Source organism: Cetorhinus maximus, chromosome 17 (genome assembly GCF_964194155.1).
Source record: "Cetorhinus maximus chromosome 17, sCetMax3.hap1.1, whole genome shotgun sequence".
Classification (NCBI taxonomy): Eukaryota; Metazoa; Chordata; class Chondrichthyes; order Lamniformes; family Cetorhinidae; genus Cetorhinus; species Cetorhinus maximus.
This window is the reverse complement of record NC_135895.1, coordinates 50,208,626-50,230,751: the sequence shown is the minus strand read 5'-3', so window position 1 is coordinate 50,230,751 and position 22,126 is coordinate 50,208,626. Positions and strand designations below refer to the sequence as shown.

Genomic DNA, 22,126 nt, shown 5'->3' with positions numbered 1-22,126 from the left:
CAGTACTTGAATTGGACTACATTCATTGTGGAAACCAAGTGGTGTGAGAACATTTGCAAGAGTTGGTCCCATCTTTCCAGGCTTTGTTTTGGTCAGGAGTTGGATCAGGACCCATCTGCAGAGTTAGGCTGTGACTTTGCTTTTCGATCTGTAACATATGTCTTCCATTCCATTTGTCCAAGTTGAATTTAGGCTTTAGTGCCAGAGAAAAAAGAAAAGCTAAGACATTGGATTAAAATACTTATTTCCTAAATTTTCCAGAAATCTGGTGCCTAGTATGGCAAAATGAATAAATATCAATTTCAACGTCCCTATTTTAAATTAAAAAATAAACATAGTTAATGGTAGTGAATTTCATTTGCATTTGAACAGCTATGCAATTTAAAATTGTTATAAGAATTTGCTGTCTATTTTTATTAAATCAGTGAGTGCTAATGGCATCTTAGGATGGACTCCAGTAAAGAGCTGAATTAACACAGTTGAAATGACCTGGCTGATTACCTGAACTGATTGTATCTGTTGAAATGTAGAGTTATATTTGCAGTCAGATACCCATATAACATCACAGTATTCATCTTTAAAGAAAGGCTTAAAGGAGATGATAAAGGGAAAGAAGGAAAGCTTATGACAGATACCGAAGCTCAATACTGCAGAAAACACTGAGGAATACAATAAGTATAGGGGTGAAACTTAAAGGGAGGAAATTATGAACACAAAGAGAGGGCATAAAAAAAATATTGGCAAGTAAAACCTAGGAAAACCAAAGATCTTTTATAGATACACAAAGAGCAAAAAGATAACTAAAAAAAAAGAGTAGGGCCTATTAGGGACCACAGGAGTAACCTGTGTGTAGAGGTGGATGATATTGGTTTTGTTTTTAATGAATACTTTATGTCTGTTTTCTCAAAGTAGAGGTACAATACAGACATTGCAATTAGGGAGGAGGAGTGTCAAATATCAGATGAAATTAACATAGTGAGACACAAAGTATTAACGGATTTAACATCTTTGAAAGTGGATAAATTCCTGGGCTCAGATGAAATGTATCCTCGGCTGTTAAGAAAAGCAGGATAAGAAATAGCAAAGGCTCTGACCATCATCTTCCAATCCTCTCTGGCTAAAGGCATGGTGCTAGAGAACTGGAGGACAGCAAACATTGAATCATTATTTAAAAAAGGAGAAAGGAATAGACTGAATAATTACAAGCCAGTAAGCCTAACTTTGTCATGGGAAAATTATTGGAAAAAATTCTGAGGGACAGGATAAATCTTCATTTAGCAAGACGCAAATTAGTCAAAGATGGCAGAGATTTGTTAAGGGATGGTTGTGTCTGATGAATATTGGATTTTTCAGGAAGTAACAAGGAGGGTCGATGAGGGGTAGGTAGTGCATTTCATGTAGACTATGTGTATTTTAGCTAGATTTTTGATAAGGTCCCACATGTCAGACTGGCCACAAAAGTAAAAGCCCATGGAATCCAAGGCAAAGTGGCAAGTTGATTCCAAAGTTTTCTCAGAGGCAAGAAGCAAAGGTTAATTATTGATGTGTGTTTTTGTGACTGGAATTTTGTTAACAATGGGGCTCCACAGTACCCAGTACCAAGTCCCTTGCTTTTTGTGCTATCAGTGAATTAGACTTGAATGTAGGGGTGGGATTCAGACGACGATCTAAAAGTTGCCTGTGTGGTTGATAGTGAAGAAGGAAGCTGTCGACTGCAGGAAGATATCAATGGACTAGGCAGGTAGGCAGAATGGTGGCCGATGGAGTTCAATCAGAAGCGTGAGAGTAATGCATTTGGGCATAGCTAACAAGGAAAGGGAATACAACAAGAACTTTATATAGCACCATGAATGTAATAAAACATGCCAAGATGCTTCACAGGAGCATTATAAAACAAAGTATGACACTGAGCCACATAAGGAAATATTAGGTCAGATGAACAAAACTTGGGCAAAGTGGTAGGTTTTAAGTAGTGTCTTAAAGGAGGAGAGCGAGTTCGCAAGGCGGAGAGGTCAGGGAGGGTATTCCAGACTTTTGAGCCAAGGCAACTGAAGATGTGGCCACCAAAGCTGGAATGATTAAAATAGAGGATGCACAAGAAGCCAAAATTGGAGGAGCATAGTATCTCAGAGGGTTATGGGGCTGATGGAGATTATAAAGATAGGGAGGGGGGGGAGGCCATAAATGGATTTGTAAACCAGGGTGAGAATTTACACGATAAATGGATACTGAGAAGTCTAAAGGAAGACAGAGAGACTTTGGAGTGCATGTCCACGGAACCCTGATCAAGAAGGCATATGGGAATACTTGCCTTTATTAGCCGAGGCATAGAATATAAGAGCTGGGAAGTTATGCTGGAACTGTATTAAACACTGGATAGACCACAACTGGGGTACTATGTGCAGTTCTGGACAATGCAGTAGCGGAAAGCTGTGATTGCAGAGAGGGTACAGAGGAGATTTCAGAGGGTATTGCCTGGAGTGGAGAATTTTAGGCACGAGGAAAGATTGGATAGACTAGGGTTGCTTTCTTTGGAACAAGGAGGCTGAGGGGAAATCTAATTGAAGTGTATAAACTTATGAGGAGTCTAGATAGAGTGGATAGAAAGGCCCTATTCCTCTTGGTTGAGTAGTCCATAACTAGGGTACATAGATTTAGGCCAAGAGGTAGGAGGTTTAGAGGGTATTTGAGGGGAAACTTTTTCACTCAGAGAGTGGTAGGGATCTGGAACTCTCTTTGAAGGGATGGTAGAACCTGAAACTGTCATATATTTAAAAAGTACTTTGATAGGCAAATGAAGTGCCATAACCTGCAAGGCTACAGACCAGGAGCTGAAAAGTGGGAAAGGCTGGAAGGCTCTTTGTTGTCTGGCATAGACACAATGGGCTGAATGGCCGCCTTCCATGCTGTAATTTTCAATAATTCTTCTTTGATTCTATGAAATAAATTTTAACGAACTTATACATTTTCAAAAAAGGAGAATGAAGCTAATTAGTTCCTGAATAACTTATCAATGGGAAGACTCCTACAGGGACAAAAGGAACTTTACTTATTTGCATAGCCCTAATCCTAAACTACTTGAAAAGCTAGTTTCTGGCTCTTCAATGAATTGCCAGTTCTTAAAGAGTGACATAAGAACAGGAGTAGGGCATTCAGCCCTCAGGTCTGTTTTGACATTCATTGAGATCATTCGTCTGTATCTTAACTCCATCCTTCTGCCTTGGTGCAGGGATGAGCAATTTCTCCTGCCTGGCAGAATTCCGACATTTGGATAATGGATTCCTGCTCGTTTAATTCTTTTTCCGACATCTGCATGCCCCTTGGTCGCTGCCATCTCCAATGCAAAAGCTGGAAGAAGAGAGTCTCAGCCTGGGAAATCTCTGTCAGTAACAAAGCCGAGAGCAGGAGCCAGGGAAGCCGCCATTCAGCCTTGTGCCAGCCTGGACCCAGCTGCTGTTATTAATTCCATCAGACGGGCTCATTGCGTTGTTGACCGCTTGGTGGGGCAGGCTGGGGGTTGGGGGGGAGCACTGGAGCCTGAATTTCCATGGGGTTTGGCAAGCCCTGGGGATGAGGTCAGTGGAGCTCAAGGCTCCTTGAGGTTTGGCAGGCCCAGGGGTGGGGAAGCAGCGGAGCCAGAGTATCTGCAGAGTTTGGGAGGCTGGGGGAAGGTGGCGTTGTTGGGGTGGGCATCGAACCCCAAGTCTCCTTGGGGTTTGACAGGCCCAGTGGAGCATTGGAGCCTGAGTCTCCATGGGGTTCAGCAGGCTCCGGGGAAGGAGGGGTGATTGAGAAGAGGGGCTGCTGAATGAGATGAGATGGAGGTATTGGAAAGAAGGGTGTGGGTAGAGGGCTGATTACAATGTGTGGGTGGGAGGAAAAGGGCTTCGCTGAGTCTTCTGTCACCAGGGAATATGAAGAGCTTGGCTGAAAATTGCATGAATATATTAAATAATATTTTTACAAAGTACTTCACAGGTTTTCTTATTTATATGATATGCAATGATACGTGAACTTTAATAATGATATACAAATGTTACTATGCTGCTTTACTGCTATTTTGTTTTTGCTGTTGTCAGCGTTAATTTTGAAGAATTTTTTTTATTATAGCTGTGTTATTGAGTTGATTTTCCAGGCAACTTTTCTTGATGGAAACATTGAACTTTATTTACAAGACAGCAATAGCAGCTACATGTGTGCACCAAACTATATAACTAAAGAAGAACTCCCTCCTTGAGGTTCCCCATGCTGCTAACTCATTGGTTTACTCAGATCATGTGATCATAGAATACAGGATTATTCTTAAAGCTACAGTCCTATGTTTATCCAAACTAAAATTACTACATCCCTCCCCCTTTAACTTTTCTGTATATTTTGTATTTACAAGGATATTTATCTCATGACATTACAATATTTGCACAAGTCATGAAATTACAAGTTCAGTCTTTCGGGTGGCTTCCTGATCCGTGTGGAACGTCGTAGCTCCACGGCTTCCAATTCTTTGACAGGAACCAACTTCCCTGGAACCGCATTAACGTCAGGTACCTCATTAGGCACAGGCAGTTCAGCATTGTCTACTCCGACACAGACATCGGGCATGTCTATCCTTGGTTCAGCAACTTCAACAGGAACCACAGTTTCAGCAATAGTTACAAGTGGAACATTATTTTGTTGGGGTATCTCCCTTCTTAAGTGATCCACACGCCTACGGGTGATCCGGCCTTCCACTTCCACGTGGTACAACAATGGCCTGGTCACAGAACTTGCTTTAGCAGGCAACCACTTGGGTCCTCCACCGAAAATCCTTACATGTACTGCTTCAACAGTAAATTGTCGCTCACCACTATGCAAATTGTGAGTTGGTTTTAGTTAAAACCTAGTTTTGTTCGAAGATGGCGCCTCATAATAATTCTACAGGTGAACCACCTGTCGTAGTTTGGGGGGTTGTTCTGTAGTGAAATAAGAAACGAGCAAGTTTAGTTTCCAATGATTCGCCTGTTAACTTTTTCATTCCCGCCTTAAAAGTTTGTATTGCTCTTTCCGCTAGCCCGTTAGATGATGGATGGTATGGTGTAGTCTTCACGTGGTTGATACCATCTAGGCTGACAAATGTTTGAAATTTAGCACTCGTAAATGCAGTACCATTATCTGAGATGATTACTCCTCGCAATCCATGGATAGAACTGAACAGCTTTTATGACACCCAGCCTCTCTAGCCAGTTCAATGTCAACCTTCTCCCTCAGGGAGTATGGAACCGGTCTTGCTTTCAAGAAGTGAGGAGTTGCTTCTGGTCCACGTAAATCTTGGCCTATAGGCCTTTGATTTTTCCCAGTTCATTCTTAAAGACAATGTCTTTTTTAGCAACTCTGGTAGTCCACCTGCTTGCAACTGGAAGATTTTGGACCAGTTTAATTTAACCTCTTTCAATCAATCATGACCTAGCAGGCGTGGTCCTTCACCTTCTACCACCATCACTGGTGGCTGTGCTGTTTGGTGATACCTTTTACCTGGATTTCTTAGCCTGTGTACGTTTTCAACTTGGCAGAGGTTTGTTCCAAATTTAATTGTTGAGCACCTTTATTTAAATAACTGAAAGTGTGTTCTGCTACTACAGTGGTAGAAGCACCAGTGTCTACTTCCATTTTTAAGGGTTTAACATTCATTTGCAATGTGACAGTAATTGGCTTTGTCTTCCCAACTTTCATGTTGAATAAGGAATAAATGTCAGAATTGGTTGTTTCTGGTTCTTCCACACTATATGCTTCATTGGTCTTCATTTGATGCCTTTGTTTTAATCACGCCTTTGCAATGTTTCAATATGTGCCCTCTTTTGTGACAAAAATAACAATCCACCTTTTTAAATTGCCAATCTTTAGGAGTATGATTGTTTCCATGTTGATAAAAATTTGTTTTCGAGTTTGCTGCTAAGCTGTTTCCTCTAAGTTACCGGTTATTTCCCGCTTTGCAGTGGAGTCCGGGCTTTTCACGCCACTTTTGGCTGACCGTTCCTGCCCAACTAGGAAAATGGCGCCATTTTGCACACCTTGTATCACTTGTGCATCCCTTAGTGCTTCCGTCGCAAGCGCTTTTTCTAATGCTTTCTTAAAATCAAGATTCACTTCAGCCTGCAATCTTCGCTGAACAGCATCTTCTTGAATGCCACAGACCAAATGATCCCAGAGCATTCAGGGTTTCACCGATTTCACAATATTCTGTTAGTTTTAATTTTGCCACGTAGGTAGCAATGGTCTCCCTGGGTCTCTTCTGTGAATTGAACCTGAACCTTTGCATTGTGACTGAGGGCTGGAGTTGGAAATGCCCCTTAAGGTCTACTAATTTACTGAAGCTGTTTGAATTGGGGCACTGGGGGCCACCAAGCTTCGAATTAAACTGTAGCTCTTGCTCCCACAAATACTCAGGAGAATCGCTCTCTTTTCCTCTCCCGTGATTTCATTGGCTTGAAAGTAGAACGCAAGATGTACTATATATTGAGACCAGTCATCTCTGGCTGGCTCAAAGGGATCGATTTCTGCCAAACTGTGGCATTTCGGATGAGTGTATCTTCCTTTCTTTTTAATTATCTTAGATGCTCACATTCGCTGGGCAAGGGACAGCACTGGATCTGATCGCATCCTCGTCACCAGTTTGTTAGAGAGTTGATTTTCCAGGCAACCGTTCTTGGTGGAAACATTGAACTTTATTTACGAGACAGCAACAAGGTGTGCATCAAACTCTAACTAAAGAAGAACTCCCTCCTCGAGGTTCCCCATGCTGCTAACTCATTGGTTTACACAGATCATGTGATCATACACCACAGCATTATTCTTAAAGCTGCAGCCCTATGTTTATCAAAACTGTAATTACAATTTGTTCATGGGATGTGGGCATCGCTGGCAAGGCCAGCATTTGTCGTCTACCCCTTAGTTGCCCTTGAGAAGGTGGTAGTGAGTTAAAATGGGACCACATTGGAAAATAGTTAGTGAAGCACTGCCCTGGTCCTTTGCTTCGCTTCACATGTACATAAAAGAACATGTCCTAGATGTATTGTTAGTATGGACTTCATCCTGTATTACATATACTAACTGCATTGAATGCTGAAATGCTGAGGCCACTTTAGTGATTGAATACATTTACACTGGTCCACAGTCTTGATGGTAACAGAAGGAAAACAAACGAAAAACTAATGTTTCTACCCACATCTATTAATTCTTCCTACCCTAAGTCACCTAGAAGCATTTTCATTTTACTACAGATCATAAAAAATACTATAATTGCATAATTCCCTGTGACAAAATTTTAGACATTTTTGTCTTTGGCCACTCTCACCTTGTTGGTGCCATACCCTTTCAATCCTTTGACTAGAAAAAGCCTATGAATTTTAGATTTAAAATTATTAAATCTTCCACTACTTGTGGGATTTCATTAAAAAGACAAAGAGGGGCACTCAGTAGAATGTTTACCTCTGCCACACTGTGTTAACTCAACATTACTACAATTATGCACCTCTTCCTTGAGACTTTTCCCTACCTGGTTGATGCTATGTAACTACAAAGCTGAAAAAGAAATCTTTATTAAGAGCTTCCATCTCACTGAGGAGGCTTCAGGTCAATCCACATCCAACAACCTGCTCTGAAAACTCTGCTCACATTTTCCAGCTGTGACAAATTGCACCACAGCAGCTGAGATAATCCACAACATTTTAAAACAATCATCAAAATTCTAAATCAAACAACCTTCAACCTTCTTTAAAAAAAAGCCAATTCACCCAATCCACCAGTTCTTTTGAAAATTTCCAGGATCTGGATCTGCATCTTCGCCAAAACTAATCAGCTCTTCCTTGGGCGAAACTCTTGTCTGTGTACAAAGTTTTGTTGCAATCCGTCCATTAGTTTTTGAGATATATTGTTTATAGACTAACCAATGGGTGAAAACTACCTCTGCATAATAAATATTTTCATTGTATATTTCTGTCAAACAGTCAGATTGATTTGATTTGATAAACAATCTGTTTATTTTTTTTAAATGATATATCTTTGTTACGTATAAGCTTAGTTATATGAAAATCGTTTGGTAAAATGTTCTGTTTGATCTTTGTAGGTTACTGCAGACGATTATGATATTGATAATGTTGAACTCAAGAGAGATGGACAAAGCCTGGGCATTACAGTTGTTGGTTATGTTGGTGCATCCCATGGTGGTGAGTTCACAAATAAAGAATTATGAAACAGGAAGCTATTCTATACTGGTTCTTTGCTAGAGCAATCCAAAAGTAATCCCACTGCTCTGATGCCTCCCCACAGACCTACATCTTGAGGGAAGATAGTGACCTGGTGGTGTTGTCACTGGACTAGTAATCCTGAGACACAGGGTAATGTTCTGGGAACCTGCGTTTGAATCCCACCACAGCAGATGGTGGAATTTGAATTCAATAAAATCTGGAATTAAAAGTTTAAGAATGACCATGAAACCATTGTCGATTGTCGCAAAAACCCATCTGGTTCACTAATGTTCTTTAGGGAAGGAAATTTACTGTCCTTACCTGGCCTGGCCTACATGTGATTCCAGATTCACAGCAATGTGGTTGACTCTTTAATGGCCTTGGAAACCGCTCAGTTTCTCAATGGCAATTAGGGATGGGCAATAAATGCTGGCCTTGCCAGTGACGTCCATATCCCATGAATAAATAAAACAAAATCTTCTCTATTCTTCCCTGAAAGAAGTGATGTCCTTTGTCTCCATGCGGTAAAGAATTCCATGCCCAAAGCAGCAGGTATGGTAGAAGAGTGTATATGTTGCTGGACTAGAAATCCAGAGGCCTAAACTGATTTAGAGGCATGACTTCAAATCCCATGGTAGCAGCTGGGGAATTTAAATTCAATTCATTAAATAAATCAGGAAATTTAACTCATATTACCAATAATGTTGAGCACGAAGCAACCAGATTGTCATATAAACCTATCTAGTTTACAAATATCTTTCAGGAAATCTGTTGCACATACCTGGTCTGGTCTAAATGAAACTCCAGACCCATAGTAATGTGGTTGACTCTTAACTGGAGTGCAACTATGAACATAAGTGCTGGAAGTTGAGTGAGCGAGGGAATCTTAATCTCTTCCTAAAAATCTAATTTTGTTTGTATTTAACATTTAATATGTAACTGAAATTTACTGTTTAAATTCTAAATTTCATCCAGGCTTAAGAGATATACAAGCTCTCCACTGGAGAGCAGTTGAAGTTAGTTGATTAAGGAAATTAGCTTAAATTGGTGTTGGATTTTTGGATGGATTCCAATTGCATTCAATCCAATTCACCAGTAGTTCATTTTAACTCTCGGGCTCTGAATGAGACTTTAAACTCACAAGGTAAGACGAGATAGTGAATTCAAAGAAGCTTTCTTTAAATAATATAAATTAATACAGAATTGTCATGTAGAATTATGGAATTATAATACAGAATTAGTTAAGTCAAAATATATAGGACTCATACATCCATACAATTACACCTTCTCATAAGTATCATTCTCTGACTTTCTACACTAAACTAATTTCAAGTACATAACTCAAAAGAACTCATACTCACCTTATTCAAAAGACCTCTATGGCTTTCAACAGGTGATCAGTTGCACAAAAGCATGCTGCATCTTATCTTCCATCAGAATAGCTGAAGATCAATCTTAGTTTCTAGGCTAGGGTCCAACCATTCATATGAAGGCATCAAGGTCTCAGCTATCCTTAACTCTTGTTTCCATAGCTACACACATTCAATAATGCAGATCTGTCTTGTTTTAAGACTACAAAGGTAATTCTGGTGAGTTAATCTTAATTAAAAATGTAAAAACTTAACAAAAGTAACATAACGCAGCTAAAATGAAAGGTGAACTAGTAATGCCATTTCTCATTATAATCCAGGGTTAAATCTTTGATTGTTATTAAAAGACAAACTGCTTGCAATTTTGAAATTACTGGTACACGTTTCTATATATTGTGATACATTGGATCATTGTAGGGTACATGTTGCAATTAATGTTGAATTGTGACAAAAGTTCTCAATATTGCAGTGTCGTGCATTTTGCTAAAGACCCTTGTTTAATAAAAAGGGCCTATTATTGTTGAGCCTTTTAAAATATTGGTTCATTCTAATGTTCACCAAAATTGAGGTTCAATATCTTAAAATCATCTGTTGCCAGCTTATCTAATTCATTGTCAATAGAGTAATATATAAATTGTTTACTGTCAAGGAATCACATGTTACTTTTAAGATGGCTTCCTTTGACCCTGTTAATTTATTTGGTAAGTTTAGTCTGAGGATGATAAGTTTTTGCTAAAAAATCACCATCTAAGCTTTGACATGACAGATGATGTGTGCCAGGCGTATCAAATCGATGAGGGAAACTTGATCACGCTATCACAACGGTATTGCAATTTGTATTTATTTCGAGATGTGTACCCTGAATTCAGAAGAAATAAGTCCACCAAGACTTCAGGTATTTAAAAAAACGAAATTAAACATTTATTAACAAAAGAAAATATTTCAAGCACATACATAGGTCTACAAATTACTACTATAATAACTCCTAAAACCCCTAATTAATCTGGCATCCAGTTACACCCCAATTAAGGCAACAGTTTAAAAAAAAAAATAGATTTTAAACAGATCCAGGCAAGTCAACACAATACCCTGGACAAAAGGAAAAGTTGGCTTTTCTCAGCTTCCATTGCTGTAGACAGCAGGATTAATGCACAAATACTGGAGGCTTCTCACACTTCTGGTAGATCTTACAATGCATTCCCTAACACATAGCCTCTTTCCCCTTTATACATGTTCCTTTTAATGTAAATTCCATTGTTCCCCTATGTCTTTGGAACTTTACCTTTCTCATAATATAAATCTTTTCATGGTGCTAATATTGTCAGTAACCTTTGGGAAAAATAAACACACTGCTTAGCCTAGCTTTTCTGGCTAGGTGTAAACATCCTATCATCACTTTGAAATTCAAACTGCCCTGATTTATCTAAAAATGCAAATTCTCCTCACCTTGCAATCTTAGACTTCAGCCATGTTTACATATTTAGCATTTCAAACCTAGCTTCTTTTGATGAGTCAAAGCCTCCAGACCAGCTGTCTCCAATTCAATTAAATGCACCCCCCCCACACACACACACACACACAATCCAAACCCCACTGTCAACCTACTCTTACAAATCACAGTAACATTATGAAAATCGTTATACTTTCATGACACCCCCTCCTTTCGGGAAAATGAACCATTATAATTTAAAAAGACGGCTTCATTTTCTTACCCATCTTGCACTACCTCCTATACTTATCTATATACGTATGCTATTACATTACCGGATGCATGCACTATATATATACACATATAATTAAATGTCTAGTTTTCCCATTGAACTTTAAACTCTTGCTATGCACCTGCAATTAGATTATCTCGTCCAGCCATATGTATAATCTGTGGGTTAAATAGCTGAAGTAATAAACTCCATCTGAATAGCCTTGCACTTCGGTCTCGAAATTTGTCCAGAAACTTTAAAGGATTGTGGTCCATATAAACGATTGTTTCTGACGAATTGTTTGCAACACATGGAGCAACCACATTGTTAAAATTTGGTACAAATTTCCTGTAAACCCACTCACACCCAGAAATCACAAAACTTCTTATTTTGTTGTAGACGTGGGGAAATCCAAGATAGTTTTGACTTTCATATCTCTCGGAGCCACCTTAACCATCCAATGGTATGGCCTAGAGATGTAACTTGCGCTTTTGCAAACTCACTTTTAGCCAAGTTCATCACTAAATTTGCTCCTTGTAGTCGGCTAAGTAATTCTTCCAGATGTTGTAAATGCTCCTCCCACGTTTGACTGAAAACTATCAAGTCATCAAATACCACAGCTCAATTGCTCAATCCTGCAATTACTTTGTCAGCCTTTGAAATATTGTGGGTACATTTTCATACCAAATGGCATGACTTTAAACTGATATAGTCCATCTGGCATCACAAAAGCCGAGATCTCCTTTGCTCTCTCCGATAACGGTACTTGCCAATATCCTCTCAGCAAGTCAATCTTTGTGATAAATTTTGATTGTTCCACTTTCTCAATGCAATCTTCCAACCGTGATATAGGATATGAATCCATTTTTGTCATTGCATTCACCTTTCAATAATCCACACACAATCTTAGTGTTTCATCCGGTTTCGGTGCCATCACAATAGGCGAACTCCAGTTACTGCAAGTTAATCTATAAGGATGTTGCCTGATCGAAAGTGAACCTTCGACACATCATATGTAGCTAAATTTGTCCTTCCCAGCTTATTCCCGCAAATAGCTGTGTGACTTCAATAGTTTCTCAAAATCACTTTGACACTTGGCTGGAAGGTAACCCAATAGTACATTTAAATTTTCAAGTATCCCTGCATTATTCAATTTGATTAGAGGAAGATCAATTTCAGAATCCTTCATTTCTACCACTTCCTCCTTATCTACCATCACTAATACCTCCTTTTGGTCCTCTTCCCTGTCAAAGTACTTTTTAAGCATATTTACATGACACACTCTCTGCTTCTTTCTTCTATCTGGAGTATTTATTAAATAATTTACTTCACTCAATTTCTTTTCAGTTCTGTAAGGAGGCCCACTAAACCCGATCTTTAGCAAATCACCCAGTACTGGTAACAAAAGCAACACTTTTTCCCCAACAACAAATCTATGAGCTATGGCTCTCCTATCTGCCTTCACTTTCATCACTTGCTGCAATATCTTTAAATATTCCCCAGCTAACGCACGTGCTCTGTCCAATTTTTCTCTGAACTTTGATACATAATCCAGGAGAGTCGTTTCTGAATTTTGATCCACCGATTTCTCATGAATCAATTTCAGTGGTCCCCTTACCTCATGACCATAGACTAATTCAAAAGGACTAAATGCAGTTGATGCATTAAGAGCGTCCTAAATAGCAAATAACAAGAATGGAATTCCCCTATCCCAATCCTGTGGATAATTCTGAATGTACGCCCTCATCATACCTTTGAGTTTGATGCCAATTTTCTAAAGCCCCTTGTGTCTCGGGATGCTAAGCTGTTGACTTAAACTGTTTTGTCCCCAAACTGTTCATTACTTAAATAGCTGTGACATGAAATTTGAACCCTGACCTGATTGTATTTCTTTAGGTAAGCCATATCTTGTAAAAATGTAGTCAACTCTTCCACAATTCTCTTTGTTGTAATATTTCTCAAAGGCATCGCTTCAGGAAACCATGTAGACGCATTGATTATTGTCAGTAAGTGCTGATTTCCACTTTTAGTCTTAGGGAGGGGTCCTAAACAATCAATCATGACCCTAGTAAAAGGTTCTTCCTTTGAATTGGAATTAAACGTGCCGGCCTAATCACTGCTTGTGGTTTCCCTATCAGCTGACATGTGTGACATGTTTTACAGACTTTAACTACATCTCTATGCAATCCAGGCCAATAAAAAATGTGTTTGTATTTTCGCCCATGTCCTTCTAATTCCTAAATGTCCGCTCGTTGGAATTTCATGAGCTATTCTCAGTACCTCATTTCTATATCCAATTTGTATAACAATCTGATGTTCTGTCATCTAGTTTTCATCTGCTGAAACCTGATACGGCCACCACTTTCTCATCAACACATTACCCTTAACGTAATAACATTCTAGAATACATTCTTCCTCTTTTTCTGAGTAATTTGTCTGATATAACTGTTTTATTTGTGGATCCTTTTCCTGTAACTCTACCAACTGCCTTGAGCTAAGTAGCTCAGCTGCATTCTCTTCCATTATTTCTTCCTGAACAGCCTTATCAAAGACAATGTCAGCTAATTGAACTTCAACACAATTTCCCTGCCTTTTAACTTCCTCTTATTCCTGTTTCAACCTGTGAGCTTGTGATCTTGTTACCACACAATCTGGACACAATCCAGGATGCTCTTTCTGCAACACTTCTGTTGAAAACACCTCTACAGGCTCCTCAACTACCATAGGCATCATCCACATCTGTGACCCAGCTATATCATTACCTAAAATAAATTGAACTCCTGCAATGGGCAATTTTTCCACTACTCCAACAATCATCTCGCCTGTTTCCCACTTGCTCTTTAAATTTACCTCCCACAATGCAATAGGTTTAGTATCTCCATGAACTCCGCTTATTATCACCTGTTCCTACAATACTCCCTCTGGACAACAAATTTCACTATCCCACAACATTAAGGATTGACTAGCCCCTGTGTCTCTCAAAATTTTAACATCTTTAACTACTCCACTCTGTACACATGGAAAGACTTCCCCTTTAAACATTTCTGCAACCTGCTCCTCAACTCCCTTGGGTAAACTGTGAACACATTCCCACTTCTTTACTTATCACTGATTCTTCCTGTTTTACCTGTACACAAACCACTGGCTTTTTCCTGTGCCTGAACCTCAGAACCCATAGTACTTTTGCTTCCAGAACTTTTCTGCATCCCAATAATTCCAACAGATTTTCCCTGTAATTTCCAACACACTGACTTTGTGTGCCCAACTTTATTACGATAAAAACACCTCAATTTTCGAGTATCACTTCAACCCTCAACATGCTCCTTTTTAGCCTGAGAAAAAAACTTCCTGGGAATACTACCTACTCCTCTTCCCTGACTACCCACCTTCCTTTCACCTTCCCACTTTCTGTCCTCTGATTCAAAAGGGTGAGGAAAAAAGGTTTAGATCTAATAAACTAACTCATAATCATCAGCGATTTCTGCTGCTTGTCTTACCATTTTAACCCTTTGTACCTCCACGTGAGTTTTCACTACTGAAGGAATTGAATCTTTAAATTCTTCCAAAAGAATTACTTATCTCAGAGCTGCATATGCCGCCGGTATCTTTAATGCCCGTATCCACCGTTCAAAATTACTTCGTTTTACTCTCTCAAACTCAATATAAGTTTTCCCAGGCTGTTTTCTCATATTCCTAAATTTCTGCCTGTATTCTTCAGGAACCAACTCATATGCACTTAAAATAGCCTTTTTTAACTCCATCATAATCCACTGACATTTTTTCTGACAGTGAAGCATAAACCTTATGTGCTCTACCCACTAACCTAGATTACATAGCAATGTCCAGTTTTCTTGAGGCCATTTCATCTGTTTAGCTATCTTCTCAAATGAAATAAAGGATGCCTCCACATCTCTTTCTTCAGACTTTGGAAGAGCTTGCACAAATTTAAACGTCTCCCCACTGGGTTTTAAGTTAATGGCTTTTTCATGATCAGAACTTTCCTCAGCATCTGAGGTCTCTCTTTTAAAGTCCAGCTTTTTAAGTTGGCACTCTCTTTTCCTTTCCTTTTCTAACCTCACCATTTCGAATTCCCTTTCCTGCCTTTTTGCCGGTTCCCTTTGGAATGCCCTTTCTTTCTCTGCTGCCCCTAGTTGCAGTTTTTTTCATTTCCTTTGCTTATTCAAATTCAAGCTTCTTCGTTTCTAACTGCAGTCACACTACCTCCAGCTGTGACTCACTAGTGTCAGGTATCACTTCCAACTTTAAATGCTATTCTATCACTTCAATTATGTCTGCTTTCTTTGCCCCTACAGGTAACCACAACTGCAACTTATCCACCAACTCTGTTAACTTTCCCTTAGATACTTTTTGTAACACAATCAGAGTTATATGTTTTACTTCCAAAAATGTTTTAGCCAAGGATACAGCCATTTTTGCAGTCTCACCCCTTTAAAAATTCCTCACACCAACTCCTGAATTCAGAGTGCTTCTTGTACTCGTAACCTTAAGATTCACCAACTCCAAACCAATCAAGGAATTTTAAATATCCCACAAAGAGCACCCAATTTTTTATGACGCGGCAGATGACGTGTGCCAGGTGGATCAAGTCCACAAGGGAAACTTGATCACGCTATCACAATGGTATTGCAATTTGTATTTATTTTGAGATTTGTGCCCTGAATTCAGAAGCAATAAATACAGCAAGGATATGGATATTTAAAAAAGAAAAAGTTAACCAAGTGAGCATTGGTCCTATAGAAAGTGAGTCTGGGGAATTAATAATGGAAAATATGGAGATGACAGATGAATTGAACAGGTATTTTGCAGAGTCTTCACTATAGAGGATATAAGTAACATTTCAGAAATAGATGTAAATCAGGAACTGGAAGAGAGGGATGAAATTGAGAAAATTACAATCACCAGGGAAGTGGTTTGAGCAATTGGTGAAGCTGCAGGCTGACAGGTCCCCAAGTCTTGACAGACTTCATTCAAGGTCTTAAAATAAGTGGTTAGTGATGTAGTTGATGTGTTGGTTTTAATTTTCCAAAATTCGGAGAAGGTTTCCAATAGATAGGAAAATAACAAATGTAACTCCTTTATTCAAAAAGGGAGGGAGACAGAAAGCAGGAAATTACAGGCCAGTTAATTTAACATCTGTCATAGGGAAAATGTTAGAATAACAGGGCACAGAGATAAATTCAAGGTGATCAGGCGGAGTTAGCATGGTTTTGTGAGAGGGAAATCATGTTTAACTAACTTATTGAAGTTCTTTGAAGAGGTAACCTATGCTGTGAATAAAGGGGAACCGGTGGATGTACTGGACTCAGATTCCAGAAGGCATTTGATAAGGTGCCACATTAAAGGTTATTGAGGAAAATGAAAGCTCATGGTGCAGGGAGTAATGTATTGGCTTGGATAGAAGATTGGCTAGCTAATGGGAAACAGAGGGTAGGCATAAATGTGTCACTTTCTGGCTGGCAAGATGTAATGAGTTATGTGCCACAGAGATTCGTGCTGGGACCTCAGCTTTTTTCAATTTAGATAAATGATTTGGATGAAGGGACTGAAGGTATGATTGCTAAATTTGCTGTAGACACAAAGAAAGGTAGGAAAGTAAGTTTTGAAGAGGACACAAGGAGTGTACAAAGGGATATAGATAGGTTAAGTGAGTGGGCAAAGATCTGGCAAATGGATATAATGTGGGAAAATGTGAAATTATGGCAGGAAGATTAAAAAAGTATATTATCTGAATGGTGAGAGATTGCAGAGCTTTGAGATGCCGAGGGATCTGGGTGTCCTAGTGCATGAATTGCAAACAGTTAGTATGCAGGTAAGAAAGTAATTACGAAAGCTAGTACAATGTCATAATTTATTGTGAGGGGAATTGAATATAAAAGTAGGGAGGTTATGCTTCAGTTATGCCAGGCATTGGTGAGACCAGATCTGGAGTACTGTGTACAGTATTGGTCTCCTCATTTAAGGATGGATGTAAATGCTTTGGAAGCAGTTCAGAGAAGATTTACAATGTTAATAACAGGAATAGGAGGGTTGTCTTATGAGGAAAGGTTGGACAGGCTAGGCTTATATCCACTGGAGTTTGGAAGAGTAAGAGGCAAGATCCTGAGGGGTCTTGATGGGGTAGATGTGAAAAGGATGTTTCCTCTTGTGGGAGAATCTAGAGCTAGGGATCACTGTTTAAAAATAAGGGGTCGCCCGTTCAAGAGAAATGAGAATTTTTTTCTCAGAATGTAGTGAGTCTTTGGAACTCTACCTCAAAAGGAGGTGGAAGCAGAGTCTTTGACTATTTTTAAATCTGAGTTAGATTTCTTTATAAGCAATGGGGTGAAAGGTTGTTCGGGGCAGGTGGGAATATGGATTGAGGTTGGGAACGTGGAGTTGAAGTTACAATCAGATCAGCTACGATCTTATTGAATGTCAGAGCTGGCTCGAGGGGTCTACTTCTGCTCCTAATTCATATATTTGTAACTAACTAGTAAATGACCTCGCAAGCCACTACATTCTCGAAGGCAGTTAGGAATGGATAATAAATGCTGGCCTGGCCAGATATGCCCACATTCCATAAATGAATTAAAAGTGCATGCTTAAATAAATTTTTCCAAACCTCTTTCCTCAGTAAAGGTGACAGTTTTAAACTAAGGACACTGCACTACTGCCCACGCAGAGGAAATATTCTTTCCCTATTGACCCTGTCAAGTTTCTTCTTCAGTGGAAAACTCCAATAAAATTATCTGTCTTTACTCCAGTGGGAGGTGGCCCGATATCGCTTGAATCCACGCTGCCTGCTCTTAATGCTGATGTGATGCTCAAAATTTCTAGTGAAAGGAGGACCAAAGGCTGGGCAGCATGAGTTCCATTTCTGATCAAATGTCATTTTAGGCTGACACTGAGAGTGTGCTGCATTGGTGGAGGTGCCATCTTTCTGATGGGATGTTAAATAAAGGCCATGTTTGTCCTGACAAGTGAATGTAAAAGATTGCATGGTACTATTTTGAAGAAGAACTACTGAGTTATTTAGTGGCCTGGCCAATGTTGATCCCTCAAAAGACAACAGAAAAAGATTGTCACATTGCTGTCATGGGAGCTCACAGTCTTCAAATTGGCTCCTGGTTTCCTACATTGCACACTGACTACGCTTCCAAAATATTTAATTGGCTATAATGTGCTTTGCAATGTTCTGAGTTTGTGGAAGATGCTATATAAATGAAAGTCTGCACTTTTCTCTTTCATTCCTGTGCAGTAATGAGGGACAGCTGCACTGACACAGTCATGTTTTTCAGATGAGATGTTAAAGTAAGGCAACGTCTGCTCTCTCAGTTGGAAGTATAAGATTCCATGGCACTATTTGAGGAAGAGCAGGGGAGTTTTGGTGTCTTGGCCACCGTTTAGACTTATCAGAAATAATGATTATAGTTTTCCACAGGAAACAGACATTCAAGGATATATTGGTGATAATTGGTATCTCTTAGATCTCTGATAAACAGAGTAGATTGAGCTGCAACCGAATAAGTGACTAAAGCCTAAAGGAAAAGAGCAAAAAACTACGGATGCTGGAAATCCAAAACAAAAACACCTGGAAAAACTCACCTGTTCAGGCTACTTTACCAGTGAGAGATCCAAGAGACTAAATTAGAGCTCTTGATATTTTACATCACAAAATTCCCTTAATCAAGAAACTTATAACAAATTGGGAAGCTACTACGCAAGAGTGAATGCCACCCATTAATTTTGTTCAGCATTTTGAAAACCACTTTGGATGCTTGGATGGGAGTGTAGCGATGCCATCAATTTTGGAAAGAGTATCAATTTCTACTCCTGGCCAGTGTTGGCTCATTTTCACTTTCAGCTTTACTTAAATGGTAAACCTTTTGTATGTTATAAAGGATTTTCAAGTACTTGATTTTAGTTTTTCAGGATATTAGAATGATTTTTGAGAGAGTAAACAAAATCTTATTGATTTTATTCAAAGAATTTGTCCTTGAGATATTTATTAAAATGGGTTGAAACATGGCTTTTCTAATTTCTTAGAGAATAAGGGAGATGCCACATGCCAATTGCAAAATCTTGGACTTGGAATTAAGGGCAGTGAAAGCAGAAGGATAAAGTGTTGTACAGCGGCAAAACAGATTGCCAATCAATGGATGTATGGACATCTGTCTCATGTCTTGGTGATTTATTTAACCACTCATGGGGTGTGATTTTAGAGCAAGTCTGTAGTATATATTAAAACAACAACAACCTGCATTTGCAAAGCACCTTGAATGTGGTAAAACATTTCAATATGCCCCACAGGAGTATTATCAAACAAAATATGTTTCCAAACACCACAAAGAGATATGAGGACAGATGATCAAAAAGTTTGGTCAAAGTGGTAGGTTTTAAAGAGTGTCTTACAGGAGAATAGAGAGGAGGAGATCTTTAGGGAGGAAATTTCAGAGCCTAGGGCAGATGATAACACGTCTGCCAGTGGTGGAGTGATTAAAATTGGGGATGTATTAGAGTCCAGAATTACTGGAGAAGTTACTGAAGGGAATAATTTGATATTATAATTTACAGATACCTCTGGTATTTTTGTGAAAAGCATAATACCAGGAAGTGCTGCAGAACAGAATGGACGTATTCAGATCCATGACAGGATCGTTGCTGTAAGTGACATTTTATTTTGTGTCATAATTCCTCACATTTGCTTATATTTCTCATTGAATCATGGGCCATTCTTCATAGTCAGGCACAATTAATTACTTTGATGGTGTTTGAGAGGAGAATATTGTCCAGGGCATCAGAAGAGCTCTCTGTGCTATTTAGAACAAGCAGCCAGGCAATTGTGTGAAGGTAAAAGCCTTGGTAATAAATAGGATATGGGTTTTTTTACTGTCGAATTTTTGAGTTTTGAAGTTACCAGGATTGGGTACAGACTGGTTCAGCCTGGGCAAGCTGGCAGGGGGAAGATTCCAAGGGGCTATCGCACCTCTGACAGTTTGGTCAAAGTGGTAGCACCCTATTAATACTGCACTGGAATGTCGAGCATAGATTATGTGCTCCTGTCCTGAAGTATTACTTGAATCCATTACATTCAGATGGAGTTGAGAGCCACCTTGCCGTGTAAGAATTAAGTTGAAAGAATCTTTAATGCATAAATGTTTTGTATCCACATTGCCCTTTACAGACATTTTCAATTACAAAGTTTACATGGTGCCTATTTTGAACTATTGGCACACATAGGCAAGATCAATGTTAGAAAGGTTTCTATGATGCATAGAGGTGGTTCACAAGAATTGTATCTATTTTCAATAATTCTAATTAATTGTGGAACACACACTAAATTCCCAAAAGGAACTCTTATAGAAATTCAAGTTACTACTTTGAAATGTCTTACAAAATAAAGCTGAAGTTAGAACTTTTCATTAGAAATTTCTGAGGTAAATTGAGGCTTGAGAGTTGACTCACACCAGCACAAGGTACTCCAGTGAGAATTTTTTATTTAACTGAAGCTTAACCCTTTTTTTTTAAATAATGCTTTTGTATTTTACTAATCTTCTGTTTGATTTTCTGAAACATGGATAGCTGTATTGTGGACAAACCTAGTTTACAATATTATGTTTTGTTGAATGCATAATTGGTGACATTTGTCATCACTCTGCCTCCTGCTTACTTTATTTTGAAATGTTTCCCAGTAAAAATTCCAAGTGGGATATGTTATCCAAACTTTAAGGTATTATTTGGCTGGATTAATAGCAGTTCTTGTCCCTGTTTTCGGATGTGGAATTGGTCCAATTTATCATACTTCTGGCTCCTCCTTGCAATGAGCCAAATGGAGAAATTCCTTGTTTACAGAATGCGTTGCAGAGGATAAATTAAAATCTGGGACATAGATTGTCCCATATTATTCCATACTGCATTACTCTGCACAGTTCAAATTACAGATTAGGAGACAAAATCTTAAAGTATAATTGATAAATTATTTAATCTGCACAACTAAGCAAACTTTAGGAGCAGCAATGGATAAGTTACGAGTGTGTTGAACATAAAGGCCTGAATATCAACGAAGGCTGCTGATGCACCTTGAGACCCTGAGGAAGCCCCTACTCGCACAAATGCACAGTTAATACACAGGAAGTTTAAAACGTCCAGTTGTCAGTTTTACCCTGTCCGGATTGCTGCACCATTCCCTAAAGCAGTGGGATGAGATAGCCATGTCCACGGAGACTTTGGCAGTTTGCCCTACACTTAGCCTGGCTTTTACACATACTTAGAGCTTTTCCTAGCAGGTGTAAAGCCTGCTGAGTAGTGGAGCTCTAAGTAAATCAACTGGAGTGTTAAAGCCTCTAGCACTCAGAGCAATCCTGATATACCTCATCACCACCCGCCCCCACCCCACAACAATGTTCACCCCCTTCTGTCATTGTTCACCATTCCCACCCCCCCACTGCCATAATTTTCACCCCTTCCTCCCCGGCAACGTTCACCACCACCCAGCCTCACCCCACACCCCCCACTCTTCCCAACAGTGTTCACTTCCCCCTCCCCTGCAATGTTCACCTCTCCCTCCCCTGCAATGTTCACCTCTCCCTCCCCTGCAATGTTCACCTCTCTCACACCCTCTCCTCGCAATGCTCACGCCCCTCACGGCAATGCTCATCCCACCCCCTTGTCTTGTTTTTTGTTTCAATGATGCACACAGGCCATTGACATTGTAACTGAACTATATTGATAACACATTTTTCTAACATAAACACACCTGCAGTGACTGAATTCTATCTAACAGGCTTCAACATGAGCTTCCTGACCTTCAACTCCCAGGTCAGCTGACCCCACATCT

At 39.3% G+C, this 22,126-nt stretch overlaps 1 protein-coding gene across 5 annotated transcripts in view; it reads left to right on the top strand.

Moving 5' to 3' along the window:
• patj (PATJ crumbs cell polarity complex component) overlaps positions 1-22,126 on the top strand; it is a 392,616-nt gene that overhangs the window by 35,846 nt on the left and 334,644 nt on the right. For all 5 annotated transcript variants that reach the window (XM_078561172.1, XM_078561175.1, XM_078561174.1 and 2 more), the window contains exons 9-10: positions 8,099-8,198; positions 19,864-19,952. In XM_078561172.1, coding sequence (XP_078417298.1) covers positions 8,099-8,198; positions 19,864-19,952 — 189 coding nt within the window. The remainder of the gene's footprint in view (positions 1-8,098; positions 8,199-19,863; positions 19,953-22,126) is intronic.